The 16473-nt window shown below is 45.7% G+C and overlaps 1 protein-coding gene across 5 annotated transcripts in view; it reads right to left on the bottom strand.

The window, feature by feature from the left end:
• Window positions 1–16473, bottom strand: part of PTPRA (protein tyrosine phosphatase receptor type A) — a 126797-nt gene that overhangs the window by 93558 nt on the left and 16766 nt on the right. For 2 of the 5 annotated variants that reach the window (XM_054825582.1, XM_054825579.1), the window contains exon 2: window positions 5213–5349. The exons of 2 other annotated variants lie outside the window; for them this stretch is intronic. In XM_054825582.1, coding sequence (XP_054681557.1) covers window positions 5213–5230 — 18 coding nt within the window. In that variant the 5' untranslated portion in view covers window positions 5231–5349. Of the gene's footprint in view, window positions 1–5212; window positions 5350–16473 lie in introns of those variants that run through there. One more of the 5 variants, XM_054825583.1, reaches the window with a different exon arrangement.

Raw genomic sequence — 16473 nt, forward strand, 5'->3', positions numbered from 1 at the left:
TTTGTGATCTCCTATTGCTAAATCCCTAAAGACTTTGGTTCTTCTACAGTTAAAGCAAAGCTCTTCCTTTTGTTTCTCAAGCTCACATCATAGGAAGCGAGACATTTAACCATCATGATGGATTTCTAATTCTGTTACTCCCCACCAGCTCACCTGTAAACCCCAGAGTGTCCAACATCTGGCATTTGGGATATTTGGTCATATCCCATTTCCTCTGTAAACCAAAGAGATATCCAAGACTTCTTGGAATGTGGCTTTTTGTGAAGGCTCTTTGGAGAAGTTCATTAAGTTCAAAGCCAGGCTAGCAACCTCACCATTGCCCAAAACACAAAATGCAGGCCAGATTTTGGTCAGGATTAAATGAAAGGGGAAAGTCTGTGAAAGTTCAGTCACACGTCAAAATGCTTTTTTCGGGGTTTTTTTTCAATCTAAGTCCAAAACTCACGTTGAATCCAAATTTGTGCTGCGTAGTCTAAAGAGCAAGGGTAGGGTTCCTTCACCATGAAAGGCTACATATAGCACACAGCCAAGTGACGTAAAGAAGAATTTGCAATGCGAAGATAACTGTGTTTCAATAGTGACATTCATATCATCCATTACCCAAAAGCCGCCATGGTCTGACACCAGCAATAGGTGACAGTCTCAACTGAGACAATAACGACCACAGCAACCCAATTTTCCTCTCCACACTCAGCCTGAAATTGCACTGGGAGGCCTCAGAAATCCCACAAGATTTCAACCAATCTCCAATTGCCTTGAAAGCATAATTAACTTCAATTGTCTTTTGATTTTATCTCCATTTTCTCAGGTTCTAGGCTATTTGGGAAAGCACTCCGTGTACGTACATGTGAGTATGAACACCGGTGCATGCACGTACTTGTCTGGAGTTACCAACTTCCCAGTGTATGTGCTTTTCTCAGGGCCTCCTTGGAGAACAAAAGTCAGGGAGGAAGCCTAACCGTTGGGAAATTCTCCTTCTTATCCCATATGGTCACCAATAAAAAGATTTCTGCTCCCACTGCACCTTGCTGATATGGATGAGCTCAAACCAAGGGAGCATTCAAGCTCAGCTTGGATCTGCTAGGCTCAGCTCTCCACTTCCCCAGTGTTTTCTGACAAATTGCTCTCACAGGGATTTCAAAATAAGATGCTGACATGGCCTTTACAGTAAGGAAGATATTTTACTTCCCTTCTCCACATAAATTTTAAAGTTTCCTGAAAAACAGAAGCACAGGATTTGGAGAAAGTGATGGAGAATGTATACAGAAAAAAGACCAAGGAAAGTCTGACCCAGGCTAAAGAATAATTGACACCACAGGCTACTTCCACAGCTCCGTCCCTTTTTCATTTATTCTTCTCAAGCTCCCCAGCAGCAGCTGGGGCAACAGGAACCAAATTTCCAAACGTTTCTGCTGTCTGCGTGATCATACACCCCAAGATGTGAGCACATCACTTGCCTTCTAGGAACTGCAGCAAGTGAGTTCCCCCTCCTCCTTCTGTGTCCTGCTGTACATTGTGAGCCTCTAAATCTCTACGTGACGGGGCACTGAGAGTATTTTGGGGGAATTTAAAGGCAAATAATAACGAGCAGTATTACTTTCACTGCAGCAGCGCTTATTCCTACTGAAGAAATCAGTGCTGGATCTAGTCAGAGATTACATATCTACTCCCTCCTCTCCCCTTCTGCCCAAAATGAGATTTATCAGAAAAAAACAGGTTTTAGTCAATTGAGGGTCTGGGTGACCCACAGGCAGGCAGGTGACCTACGCTACCATTCTCTCTTACGGGCTAAGAGGTCATGCGAGCAGCAAGACTACATATCATGGAGGGCAAACCTGGAAGAAGAACATCAGCTTTAAGAAAAATTAATGACCCTGCAGGGTAGGTTCAGCACTAGTTTGATTCAGAAAAATAAACTGGGTGTAGCTAAAGGGCTAGAGAGTTGTTTCACTCTCAAAAAACTCTCCTGTTCAGTGGAAAATTCAGCTCGCTACAAAGTCAGATGAAGTTTCTGAGCCAGCTACGAAGTTTCTGAGCCAGCCCAGGCAGGGGTTCACCTATACACCCAAAGGAGAAAGGCCAAGAACAAGGCATCCAAACATGCAGCCTTGCCAAAACCTCAGTGGTTTTATCATCTAGAGTTCAAATCAAGACCTCCCGTCCTGCTGTTCGCACTACACGCGGAAGAGTTTCCAAGAAACGTCTCTTGGCAATAATCCCAAAAACGCAGCTTCCGACCCGCTGCTGGGAGCGCAGCCGCTGCGCATGGCGGCAGCTTCTCAGCAGATTTTGAAAGCTGAATGTTCTACGAAGCCGCCCCCATGCCACATCCTTTACTGCTAGCACAGCACTGAAACAGCACAGCTTTTTCAAACAATGCCCTCGATTTCTCTAAACACAACTGTTTAGGCAAGCCTAAGGCAAGCCCTGTGGCCTAAGGCTCGGGGAGAAGATGAGCTCACCCTTGATCTCATTGCATGTTTTGCACATCGTCAGGGACGTTTCCCCCCTACCCTTCCTGTAAACCAGTTGGGATTGTGAAAATAATTACGGTGGAAAAACCTGGGCTGACCCAACCAATGCTTGGTGAAACTGTCCTATCCAGTAAGGTAAGCTGGGACAGACAGCAAAGCCCTGGAAGATCAGGCACTAATGAGCCAGTGCAATCACCCCTGGCTAGGAAAGGCAGGATTCCCACTCGTGTTCTTTGGGAGAGGTGGCAATGTTTGCTAGTGGGTCTTTTTCTTCCTCCCACCCTCCTTCCCCTCCTCCAGTAATGTCATGTTTTCAGTTCAGCCAGTTTTGATCTGGGACCACTGCGACCTCTACTCAGAGGTGCCACCAGAGCTGGGAGCACTAAGATGTCTGGGATCCCAAGGTTTCCAGTTACAAATGCAGAACCTTTTAGGATATAATCGAGGTTTCAGATCTAAACTTTGAAGTCGTCTTGCCTGCGTTCCGCAAATGCAAGCTCCCTGGTCTGCCAGCAGTATACCTCCTGCTAAATCTGAGCTAGAATAAATCTGCGACATTGCTGAAACAGCTGACAAAATGAGGACAGTAACTTCTGACAAGTGAATGTGACCAGTGAAAACAAAGCCCAGAAAGCTAGCAACACATCTGAGTGGATTGCTTTGTATAGACTTCATGCATTAGTTTTCTCCCACATAATCCAAATCTGAATGCTTTGGACTTGTAATGTGAATCATTAAGTGATGTTTAATGAAACACTAAAAAACCACCTATAAAAGCACAAAAGGGTGCTCAAGCCCTTCCAGCTGACATCAGCTATTTCATAACCCCAGTTTTAGAGAGAAAAACCACACAGCCCAAAATGCCTTTCTAGTAGCCCACAACAGCCTCACAGTATGATGGCCATCTCCGGCATCCCAGCATCCAGCTCTGCACCTTGCCTAGCAGCCCACACTACCTGCAACAGAATAAGTCCCATGGGCTTAGCTGTAGACCTTGCTGTCTTATTCTGAAAGGATTCCGCTGCGGAAGGAAAGTGCTGACTATTTCACTCCAGAGTCACATCTGCATTTGGCTTCATCACGCAAGACAAACCACTCTCACGCAAGCAATTCTGTTGAGACTGTTTACGCTGGCCAGTCAAATCAGACAGCATTGGCCACGGTGAAGCAGCAGCCCACGGCCGCTTTTTTTGAGAAAGCTACTGCCTGAGTGCAGGCAGCATCTTTATCCTGCATATTCACTGGATTACAATCGGACCTGTGTTATTTTGGCAGTTATTTGAACATATTCAGTCTCTTGCTTCTTTAAAAAGGCTTTTCTTATACAAGCAAAACCGGAATATTAAACGGAGTTTAGGCTATTAACGTTTACAGTGTGCATCATAGGCAAATTTCTTGTGTATCTTGGACTTTAGTCTCATTGTACTTAATCCTTCTCTGGGATCAGCTACGGAGAAAGCATGCACCAAAGACAAAGCCCTTCTTCTAAGACAGTTGGACACTTCTCAGTAAATTAGTGGGATTAATTCAGCTGTTGACCTCGATAGCAGATTTCCCCAAATCAAAAAGCAAGCCAAGCAGACTAAAAAATGCACGTAGCAAAACGCAACATGAAATTCAGTTTAGTGCATACATACACACACACACTAACAGATCTGAAACTCATTACTAAGTGTCACACAAATTCAAAGGGAAGCATTTAGTCATCCATAAAAGTGACGATTGACTTCAGCTTGGCACAGAGGTATCACACCAGGTTTGCAAAGAGTTCAAAGAATTTTTATATGAAACCATAAACTGGTCAAGTTTGTGAAGCACGCAGTATCAGCAGGACCCTACGTGCAAACTTTAAGGAAATATCAAACCACATATACAAATTTCATCTCCGGGCAGGGTGAATCTGTGAAAGCCACAGCAACAAGAAACGCTTTAAAAAAAGACCTCATTTATAAAAATCACCAGGTTTCACACACACATCTCAATTTGCTACTCTAGCAATACCATCCTAGCATCAAGCCCATTTTGGTTGGAATGAGTACTTTGAAATACCGAACAAGAAATCTCACAGTAAGATTTTTATTTTTTTTTAAAAAGCATTCCTCAATCTTTTCCTGAAGTCAGACCATGGGAAGAACCTCGACCAGAACAACTGCCCACAACCTCCCTGCTGAATGTCGTTAGTTAATTCACTAACGTTCCTTCTTACTCCATAACCTTCTTTCTTGGATTCCATGACCTTCCTTTCCTCAAAAAGACTCTGCATTTCTTCTTTCCCCTTCCTTAATAAATCACTCATACCAGAATTAGGCACCCATCCGTGCCAAGGTAATAGCAGAGGTCAGTGTATTTCAACCTAATATTGGTTTGTATAACCCAGAAAACAAAAAGCCTTAAGAAAAGCCCTCTTCCAAATAGTGCAAATATCGATACCCAAACTCTTCATGCCTCACATCACAAACTAAAAGTTTCAAAAATGAGAGATTCTTTCAAGTAAATAAAGAGAAAATACTGGATTCATCACAGTCGGCATCAAAACAAAGGCAACCCCCTCGTCTAAGATGACCACGCTCATTAAGACCAAACAGGGGAATGATGGAGCATAGGTTTCACCACATAGAGAGATGTGAATCCGTGAGAAAGCTGTACACCCAGCACCTCCAAAGGCTGCCGTTCTCCTGCGCAGGTGACAGCAGTACTAACTTCATACCCCAAATGTCTCATTTATGTTTCTACTGTACCTTCAAAGGGACGCTCATTCAACTTTTCACCTCCCCAACGCGACGGTCAAAGCTTTTCCGATTAATATCAAACCGGGACGATGATGGGTAGTACACAATCAATCCTTATTAAGGCTGATGATTATTCTCGATATGCCCTGTAAGAGAGAAACACCCAGTTAATAGCTTGTGCCAAGACGAGTGAGTCGTTTCACATGGATCAGCCATGTTAAGCAAACAGCCTTCTTATCACCCCAACTGCTGGAATTTTGTTGTGGATGACTGTGACTGTCCCATATAACTGAGATTGTCCCAGCCACTAACGTAATCTCCACATAAATTAAGCTATCTAAGTATTACGAGCACAGCTGCAGGTACACCAGCTTGCAGAAGGCATGGAGAGGCTAGAGAAGACAACTGAAGACCACGGCAAGGTCTGCGGGCAGGAGCAGGACCCTTGTTAGGTCAGCCAGCGTCAGTGGAGAAAGGGGATAAACCTTTCAACTGTACAAATCCTCCTGGACGTCTGACACAGGGGAAGGTGCCTTCAAAGCTATGCTCTGCTCATGAAAATGGCTCCGAGCTGGAATTAGGCATGTATCAGACGATCTCCAGGAGCGGATAGGTGGCTCTTCTGGAGTTGTGGGTATGTTAGTGAGGAGGAGAGGAAAACAGTAACTATTTCATCAACCTGGGGGAGAGAGGAGTGAATTATTCCCTTGGCAACCAGCTCAACGGGACCCGGTTATTTTCTCAATTATTCAGTCAAATATATTCAGTTTCTTAGTTATTTTCTGTAGTGCTCCTTCCAGTTTTAGATTTCATTTTCAACCAAAGCTTGCCACACTTTCCACACACTGCACAACACAAACAGGCAAGTTGCGTTTTTATAAGGTAAGGCAAGTCTCAAATAGCTAAAACCACCTATGCTGTTAGAACATCTTGCCAAAAGCTGATGCTCTTTATTATAATGCTTTATTAGAGCAGTAAAGTGCTCTCACAGGGAGCGTAAAGTGCTGTGCACAGCACCCAAACCACCCACCAGCACCCAGGCAGCAAAGCCAGCAGCTGAACCGATGCCCAGGGGCTCCGAGAGCAACCCCCAGGCTTGCCCCTGAACACCTTGGTGTAGCTGATGAAGGCTGCCAGGCTGCAGAGCACCACTGAAAGAACCAATATCCCCGCTCCAACTCAAAGCATTGCAATGACAGCTTTTATATTTGCATTTGATAAATGGGATGATCAATTTATTTATTTTAATTTATTGTAGAAAGGAGATACATTCTGCAGACACAGGGAGGAAGCAGCTAGGCATCTTGTCCCTCGTGGTGCAGCAATGCTCCTCAGACGCCCACTCCACCGCTTTGCATTCCCCAACAAATAACGCAGGCTTGCTCACGGCAACGTGGATTCCCGATCCGGCTTTGTAGCAAAACAGGCTCCCTCTAATTATCCCTCAGCGTGACGACATCTAAATGGTGGAACAGGAATACGGCAGAGACTCAAAATGAGAGAGTGTGAAAACAAGACCGTCTCCTTTCTCCATTCACACCGCAGGTCCCAAGCGCACGAGGACACGCTCCCGCCTGAGTCATTCCCAGCAATGCTTCGCAGCCTGGCAGCAACCACAGATATTTCCCATGCAAGTGATTTTTTAAAAAAAAAAATATTTAAAATGAGAGGATAGCAAGAGTAACTTTGGGACTGCAAGGAGCAACGGTGTGAGTAGAAGGATCGGTCATGTCTATAGAGTCTTATTAGAAGTAATTTATATGCAAGTAAAACAAATATCCCCCACTTTTCTAGGAAAATGCCAAATTCCATACTGATTTACACGCTTTACAATCTCATTGACTTCAGAGGGATTGTCTGCGGTATGAATCACCAGGCTGTGGCCTCCCAGCAATACAGAATAATCCCTTCATACTCCTCCTTTCAAAAACCCCATCATCCGACCAGGTGCTGCAGCTAAGACCCCACGAGCCAAGCCTCAGCCCTGCGGCGATGCTTCTCCTCTCCCTGGTAAAGCTTGGGGAGGGGGTGAAAGGGAAATAAAAATCCGATGATGGAGATGCTGAGAAGCGAAACCCACGGCGAGCCCGGCTGAGCACGGGGGCGGCTGGGGGGTTATTTGGGGCAGTGCGGGGGGAGAGGCATGAACCCTCCTTCAACCTAATTAAATCCAGATCCAAAAGCCTCTCCGATCCAGGGGCATTAAGTATTTTTGTTAGGAAGGGCAGGGATAAATTAACTCCTAGCTCGGGCCCTAATCTTTTTTCATTGTTGTTGAAATTCTCCCACTTCCTAAGATTTCAGCAGTTCCTCGTGATAAAGAGGAGCTCCAATTTGCCAGCTCATCTGCCCCTTCTCTCCAAGGCACGCGGGCAGATGCTTCCCCCAACCAAGCTCTTAAAAAATTACATGACCTGCTTCTTCATTTACAAACATCAGTGCAAAAAGGCGACTGCTGACCCCACTCTTTGTTTTAATCACAAGCTGTTATTTACAGTGCTAGCAACGCACTGGGACAGAGCCTAATAAATGTTTAATGGCCCAGTAAACACCAAGGGCTTTATCTACAGCCCATTTCAAAGCCTGATCAAATATGATAATCCTTTGCACGTCTGTCTGCCACTTCCCTGGCCTCCTGCGGGACGGGAGGAAATGTACATGGCTGCTCTGTATTCGGGCAAGAAAGGGGGGTTAACTATATGGAAAGGGGGGTTAGCTATAGGGAAAGGGGGGTTTAGCTACAGGGATGTGGATGTTTTCCCTGTTTCCATCTCAATTTCTTGCTCCCAGAAGGGCAGGACTACGCACCAAGCTGTCAAACCTCAACTTCCATGTAATATAGAAATGCAGGTGGCATTTGCCTCTAGGATTCAGTAAAGCAGTTATTTATAACAGCAATATTATACATAGGAAGCATATGGAGCAATATGTGGAGGAAGTTGAGAGAAGTATTGTTTACTTACAGACTGGGTACAGGGGAAAAATACCCGACGCTTCATAAAGTGCTATAGGAGACTATGAGACCAGAAGTGCTGAAGCTTTTTAGAAAGAAGATTTATTTTAAAAAAATATGGAAACAGGATCAATACTTAAGCAGTTTATATATTGCACAACTTGCACAATGCATAAGATTGCCAAGTAGCTGAAATCTTCACACGCATCTACCCAGGCAAGTGCCGACTTCTGCCAGACCAACCAATTCCGCATGTGGGGGACAAAAACCAATTCTTCAGGCAGATAAACCACTTCCTCAGATCTGAAATAGAAGATATATCTCTCCCCCAATTAGAGCTGTGGGGCCATTACTCAATATTCCCTCCTCATGCAAGACTTACTTATCTTCTAGACCCTCATATCTCCAAGATGATATTTTAAATGAGTCATTTTGACACATTAAAGCTAAGCAGTTAAGCTTTTATTATGCTATTACACATCGCTGTGACAAGCTTCCCTAAAGACCTGATGCTAAATCACGGTCCAATTACAGGTTGGTAAACTCACACGACCAAGAGATAAACCCAGCAGAAAAAGCCACCAGGAGTTCACAGGCCAGACCTCATCTCCGACATGGGGTTGCACGGTGGCACCATCCAACTATTCAACACAGGAGCCAGACCTGTTCCATAGTTTTCAGGACCATAGTCAAGGTTTGAAGGCCCCCAAAATCACGTCCTGGTACTGGTGAGGTCATTTGATACAGCCAAGGCCAACTGACTCCGACACCACCACATCTCGGCTCAGATGATGGGAGACACCTGCTTCCCAGTTTGAGCTGGTCAAACTGGAGGGTCCTTCAACTCCGATCCATGCAGAAGGCGAGGGATCAGGGCAGGATTACGAAAATGGAGGCTGGAGGCCAAAATAAAGGAGCCTGGAGGCAGGGTGTAGCTCAGCTGTGCTGCCGCACACCGGCCCCTTCCCTCCCCTCCACGAGACGTTTTTATTCAGCGTGGCCAGGAGACTCTTGCAGAGGATGTTTTAAAACTCAGAGCTGCCAAAAACGTCAAATTAGAACACAGTGAGAGCTCATAATAAATCCACCCAAGTGAACCGCAGCACTGCTCGCCCGCTTTTTTGGGTGAAACCAAAAATCGCGAAAGCAAAGATCTACTGGCAATTACACCCAAAATGCTTCCTGTCTTTGCACGAATCTTTGTTTGCTTTGGGTTTTAGCGGTAGATGGGAGCACAGACTACAATTTGTGGGAGATAGGTTGTTGTTGCTAATGCAAAGAGCTTTCTTTCCTTCCCCCCTTAACAGATAAAGAAAGCATTAAAAATGCCACTCTGAAACAGCTTGGTCCTGCATTCACAGATGGTAGCAAAAATTAGCATTATTTATTTGTGGCTTTAGTCACTTTTTAAAAGACAAAATAGATAAAGGGAGAAATGCATCTGAATTAGGACTTCCACCCCTTTCTTTTGCAACTAATACTTCAAAATGCAGCAGGGAAAGAGCATTTTGCAGAGCTCTAGGAAACCACATTTTGAAAAAAATAAATAATACATTTACCCAAGAAGGAGAATGAAAACAAGCAGAACAATAAGAGTCACGGAAGTTTGCTCTGAGGAGACATCTGGGAAGGTGAAAGGAGGAAACAAGTGAAAGAAAACACACAGAGTAAAGACACAAATTAATCCAAAGCACCAAGAGAAGAATTATTAAGTCATTTTACATCTATACAGCACCACATACAGCAAACACTATGTGATCATATCGTTCTACATGATTCATAGTCTAGCTGCATTTATAGACACAGTCATATCCCTATCCCATGGCCCATCCCTGTGTCTCCCGAGGACCTCAACCATCCTGTCTCAGAATCCCAGACTGGCCGAGGTTGGAAGGGACCTCTGGAGGACATCTGGGCCAACCCCCTGCTCGAACAGGACCACCAAGAGAGCCCAAAACCATGTGCAGACACATTTTGAATATCTCCAAGGATGGAGACCCCACAACCTCCCCGGGCAACCTGTCCCAGTCCTTGGTCACCCTCGCAGTCAACAAGTGTTTCCTGATGTCCAGAGGGACCCTCCTGCGTCTCAGTTTGTGCCCATTGCCCCTTCTCCTGTCACTGGGCACCGCTGGAAAGAGCCTGGCTCTGTCCTCTTTGCACCCTCCCTGCAGGGATTTACAGCCATTGATGAGACCCCCTGGAGCCTTCTCTTCTCCAGGCTGAACAGCCCCAGCTCTCTCAGCCTTTCCTCATAGCAGAGATGCTCCAGTCCCTTCACCATCTTCGTGGCCCTTGGCTGGACTCTCTCCAGTCTGTCCATGTCCCTCTTGTACTGGGGAGCCCAGCACCGGACACAGCGCTCCAGGTGTGGTCTCACCAGCGCTGAGCAGAGGGGGAGGATCACCCCCTCCACCTGCAGGCAATGCTTTGTCTAACACAGCCCAGGACACCACTGGCCTTCTCTGCAGCAAGGGCACCTTGCTGGCTCATGGTCAATCCGATGTCCACCAGGATCCCCAGGTCCTTTCCTGCCGAGCTGCTTTCCAGCTGGATGGTCCTCAGAACATCCTGGTGCCTGGGGTTGTTCCTCCCCGGGGGCAGGACTTTGCACTTCTCCTTGTTGAACTTCATGAGGTCTCTGTTGGCCCATTTCTCCAGCTTGTCAAGGTCCCTCTGGATGGCAGCACGACCCTCTGGAGTATCAGCCACTCTTCTCAGTCAGATGCCAGTTTGGTGTCATCAGCAAACTTGCTGAGGGTGCACTCTGCCTCATCTTCCAGATTATTAATGAAGACGTTAAACAGGACTGGACCCAGTATTGACTCCTGGGGTACAGTGCTAATTACTGGCCTCCCAACAGACTTCGAGCCACTGGTCACCACCCTGTGGCCCCAATCTTTCAGCCAGTTTTCAACCCAACTCACTGTCTGCTCATCCAGTCCATACAAAAACAGCTTCTCTACGAGGATCTTATAGGAGACAGGGTCTAAGGCCTTACTGAAGTCCAGGTAGACAATATCCACTGCTCTCCTCTCATCTACCGGACCAGTCATTTCATTGTAGAAGTTGGTCAAGCAGGACTTCCCCTTGGTGAACCCATGGTGACCACTCCTGATGATTTTCTCATCCATCAAGTGCCTGGAAATGGTTTCCAGGATGAGCTGCTCCATCTCCTACCTGTACTTATAGTTTTGGCTCAAAAAAGCTGGAGAATAGCACATTTATCTACTCGGTCTTCTTGAGGGATACTGCTTGATTATTGCAGTGATAGAAATGGCAGGGGAACAGCACATTAAAGAAAGAAAAATATTTGTAGATCACTACAAAATCCGATATCGTACAGGCAAGCTCATCACCAAAGAGTTAAGTTTAGATGAACAACAAGTAAAAAAGACACAGGGAGCATCAGCTATATAGATGAAAAATGTACATAATTTTCTCCAGTAGTGAAGCCTATCTTCACTGTGATAAACTGCCATTTACTTCCAGCACAAATGGATTACTCATGGACAGAGAAGCCGGGGGCAAAATTAACTCTCGGAGCCCAGCGTGTCCCAGGAGATCAGATCAAACCCAGCCTGCTCCTTTCCTCCACTGCATGCAGACCAGGAACCCGATGGCCTCTTTGATTGCTTCCATCACCACAACAATTATTTTAATTTTTAGCTTCTTGATTTTGGCAGAGACTCTCTTAAAAGCCCAATCAAGAACAATTAAATGCAAGAGTTAAGTGAAATAAGGCGCCAACAAGGTTTGGTGTCTGCCCCTCTTCCCCTAAGTGGGACGGAAGATTAAGTGCTCAGCATACAGGCTCCTGAGAAAGCCTACAAAGGGAAGCACCCTCAGAAGAGATCCAAAAAGCCTTTTTCTTAATAGAAATTATCTAGAACTTGCCAATAAGAAAAGCTAAATCCTGCAAGACCAGCAAGATGGAGCTCTGGCTTCAGCTCCTGCTTGGGCTCAGTAGTTCAAATCCACTTCCCCTGAGCCAGGGAGAGCAGCCTAGTCAGCCCATGGTCTTTTCTGTCCTTCCCTGATGATGCTACGATTCTAAGCAGCCAAATATGCAAGTCACTACACCAGAAAGTGCACAGCATAGCAACTAATGGACTTACCTAGGAGGGAAGTTCCAGTCATGGTCCCCTTTCTCAGGACTTTTTGTGTGTTTTACATTAGATATTCATTGGACTTGAGGAACCCACGAGGACTCACACTGCATGTGCTGCTGAGAAGAGGGACCAGGACACAATTCCTTCCTTTTATGTTCCGCCAATAAATCGTGTGCTCCTCCTCTGCATGGGTACCCAGGTTTGAGCGGCAAGCAGGTACGCAGCCAGACAGTGCTGCAGGTTTCTTGCCAATGATCAAAGGAATGGGAACCTAACACCTGGACCAGAAGCATCTCAAGGAGCTTCCGGCGTTGGTTGCCCAAAGAGCCCAGGTTCCTGGAATCACGGTTCTGATCTTATTTTAATTTTTTAACATATTTTTGGTTAAGAACATAGGTCTTCAGAAATCAAAGGCTAACAGCTGTATGACAGTCACATTCACAGTTTTCTACTCATTCATGAATTCAAAAGTAAGGCTAAGCAGATGCACCATTAAGTCCAGTTTCCTTATTTTTGAGAACAAGTATAATTATCCCCAACTTCACAGACACAAGACTCTCCTAGAGAACTGACTTGTCAAACAGCGAGATGACAGAGGCAGCAACAAAAGCCCACTCGTCCTACCACTGGTCTCATGCCTTGTAAAATAATTGTCTTTCCACCCAGAACTAAAGGTTACAATTACAGTGAGAATGAGTCAAGCCAGAAAGACCTATTTTAAAGAAAAGGGGGGAAAAATGGAAAAAAGTTTTAATGAAAACATGCAGGCAATTGCAAGACAGAAGAAAGGCCCATTTTTGCATTGCACCTTGTTTGCTCATGCTTTGTCTCAGCTGCCAACTGCAAATTAAATACTTTAGTTAAAACTTTGCTCATCTGGTACCTTTAATACTTAGTCACTAGAAACTGAACATCTGTTTTGCTTTGAGGCTTTCAGCAATGACTCAATGTTATCTAGAGTGTTGGACCGCTGAAGATTGGTATTCCTGAGGTTTTTTTTTTTCCTCTCCCCTAGCAACAGGGCTGCTTGCTTTCACATGGAGGAATCAGCCTCCAAAATTGTGTTACAAAATCGTTAAAGTTTGACAGAAGTTGAGGAGGAAGCACAGGACCCAGAGAGATTTCATCCTCAGCTAGAAACAAACCAGCTGAGGTCTCTACCAGCGCATACCTTTGCCTCGTAGCTCTCTAGGATCGATCCACCGTTCGATCGATCCATCGTTGCAGGGTGATGCACAGCTTTCAGGCTCCGGAGAATCAGCAGTCTCCTGCTGTGTTTACAGCAAGCATGATAACCAGGCCACAATTAAAATGACTCCGGTAGCCCTCTCAGCACGTGCATCCCCCCGAGCCTGAAAGCAATCCCAAAGGTTTATCTGCGATTTAACCTCCGCTGGCTTCAGGCATGGCAGATAGCTCAGCATCACGTATCTTCATCAGCGGTGAAGTACTCGAGGTGGACGCGTAGCTTTAGAAAGAGGATGCAGCAGCAGGAAATATCCCTGCACCGAGGGACCCAATTAACTTGCTGATATAAGACACCAGCATCTTATTAACACGGTAGACACTGTGCATGCACAAGGGCATGCCACGCCTGGGAAAAGGACTTCAAGGATAACAAATGCTGCATGTATGTGCAAGGGAAGAGCCTGGACACGGTCATCATCTTGTCCTGCTGTATGGAGAAGGGACCTGTGCAATATCCAAGTCGGCTGACAAAACCGATTGTTAACAGCCATTTCCCCCCTTTATTTGTGCAGGACCAATCCAGCCGCTCATTCAGTGAACGTATTTTCCCTGGAAGAGGGCTAGACACAAAGCAAATCCACAGAACTGCTGTAAAACAGCCCCATGTGTCTGAAAGGTGGATAGGCAGGCACAGGTCGGCTTTACGAGGTCTCACCTCTCCCACATCAGACGTGGGCACACCACACTTGAAGGGTTTTACAACCCACCTCACCCTCCGCATACAGGTAAGGATGCTGCCATTGAGGATGCAGATGTTAACCCGCTGGGGCATAGAGGTCCAAAGGGAAATCTGGGGAAACCTCAATTCCCAGCTCCTCCCTGAGCACTTTAACCTCCAAAATATTCAGGAAACTCTTAAAAATTAGTGTGCATAGTTACAGCCTAAGACTGTCTGAATAAGCATGACAGACCACATCTGAGATGCCTTTAATTCAATATCTCCAACAGCAATCAGCTAGTGCAGGAAGCAAGGTCAGACCCACGCCAGCACGTACCATTTGCTCCCAGAACACTTCCCAGTTTCCAGCACAGACTGTTTCTGCCCAGGGATCTTGGCGCTTTCTTTCAATGAGTTTATCCAGTCACCTTTCCGATCCACATAAGTTTTCAAGCATCCTACAGCAAGTAACAGCATGGATTAACGCATGAGGTGGAAGTGTTTACAAACACAGAGAACACGCAGGGGAGGAACATGCTACTAGGAGAGTACCATCAACTCCAAAAACGATGACGACACTGGGACAGTACCATCAACTCCAAAAATTATGATACCCCCAGCTCACAAAGCTCCACTGAGTTCTCACCTCAAAGTTTTTAGTGTTAATATAGACCACGACAAACAAGCGTTGCCATGCAAGTCTTAAAGATTCAAACTGCGCTCCTCATTAGTACCTCTGCGGGAAAAGAAGCAGAAGAACTGGTTTGGAAAGAGAGAAGGAAAGAAAATACAGATGACTCCGATAACATGCCTAATTAATAAAGCATAAACTAGACGGGCTGGTTCAGTCTGTGCGCCCCATCTGCTTTGACTTCAGTCGGGATGGTTCCCATCTCCACAAGCCCCAGTTTCCATACGGATATTCCCGCGTGCTGACAAGCCAAAGATGTGCCTTCAGTGCCTGGGCACAAACGCTTTTCTATGGTGTTATCGCACGCCCTTGCGTTATTCTCTTAGGAAGAAGGGATGAACAACGAAAAATCTGAGTGTCCAGTATGCAAAGCATGGTCTTGAGACACCAAGAGTTTGGTACGAGTTTACCCTAACTTTGTACTCACCAGTCCTCCATGGCCCCTAAATACGTACTTACCTACCTTTAAAGCCTCAAGCTCATAACAGCTGACATGGTTTATTTTGTTGCACTTTAAGTGACTTTACAATCAACTTGCATGAAGTTCTAGAGTGTCAGTGCCGATTTGTAAAGATTTATTTGTTGAATGACCAAGCATAGCTCCCTAAAGTCATCAGTTAGAGTTATGATACTAGAAGTTCACGTTCAGGCAAGGTTCTTGACCTCTGCGTGTTTCTGGTCCTCTTTTTGGAAGCAACAATCAGAGAAGACACATACCATAGACTCCCAACAATGGCAAACATCCAGATGCTCTCGCAAACATGCGCCCTGGCCCGAAAACCTTCAATGAAAAGAAAAGGTGAGTAACAAAATCAACAGGAGCATCTCCATTGCTCTGCAGGAGGTCAGCAGCAGAGCCAAGGACAGGACATGGGAGATGGAGAAGCATATCAAGTGTCTGTGGCACCCTGATGAAGCAACCTCTGTGACTTGAAATGAAATGAAGAAGAGGTCAGTAGGAGGTGCAGCCAGCATAACATAGGGATTTTGGCCAGTGTGCCATGAAAAACGCGTCTAAACTCAGAAAAGTGCAGGTCTTTACATACACGAAGTACCATTCCTGCTCCCCCAGGGAAAGAGGAGGAGGGGGAAGATGCTTGTATCCCATATCTGCCTTTTAAGACAACTTCTCCTTAGGTTTTATATCTGTGAGAAGTTTTGAGACTCAGCAGCCAGTGACAGCCAGCAGAGAGCATAAGGAGCAGAAAACTTGTCCCTCTCAAACTGAGGCAACCCACAGGACACTTTTTCCTATTTCTCCGTAGTTTAGCACATTGGAAATACCCGCTTCGTCACAGGCAGCACGACAGAGGCGAGAGCTGTTCCTACGGCCATGCACAGGCCTCCAGAACAGCAGGAAACTGATGGTCAAGCGATGCTGATAACCCTGGTGCTTTGACTGCACTAACGCCCAATTGAGGACAGGCTGCCTCACTCACCCCAGTTAAAAACCCAAACACCAACATGAGTCAGTCTGCTGGAGCTGGTAGTTCATTCTTTTCAGGTCTCATTGCTACAGGTGGATTTCATAAAAATGGAAACCTTTCAAGGAGGTTAAATCCTTCAGAAGCAGACAGGAGGCTACAGTCAATTCCAGATAAGCTTCTC

This window comes from Grus americana, chromosome 4, assembly GCF_028858705.1.
Source record: "Grus americana isolate bGruAme1 chromosome 4, bGruAme1.mat, whole genome shotgun sequence".
Classification (NCBI taxonomy): Eukaryota; Metazoa; Chordata; class Aves; order Gruiformes; family Gruidae; genus Grus; species Grus americana.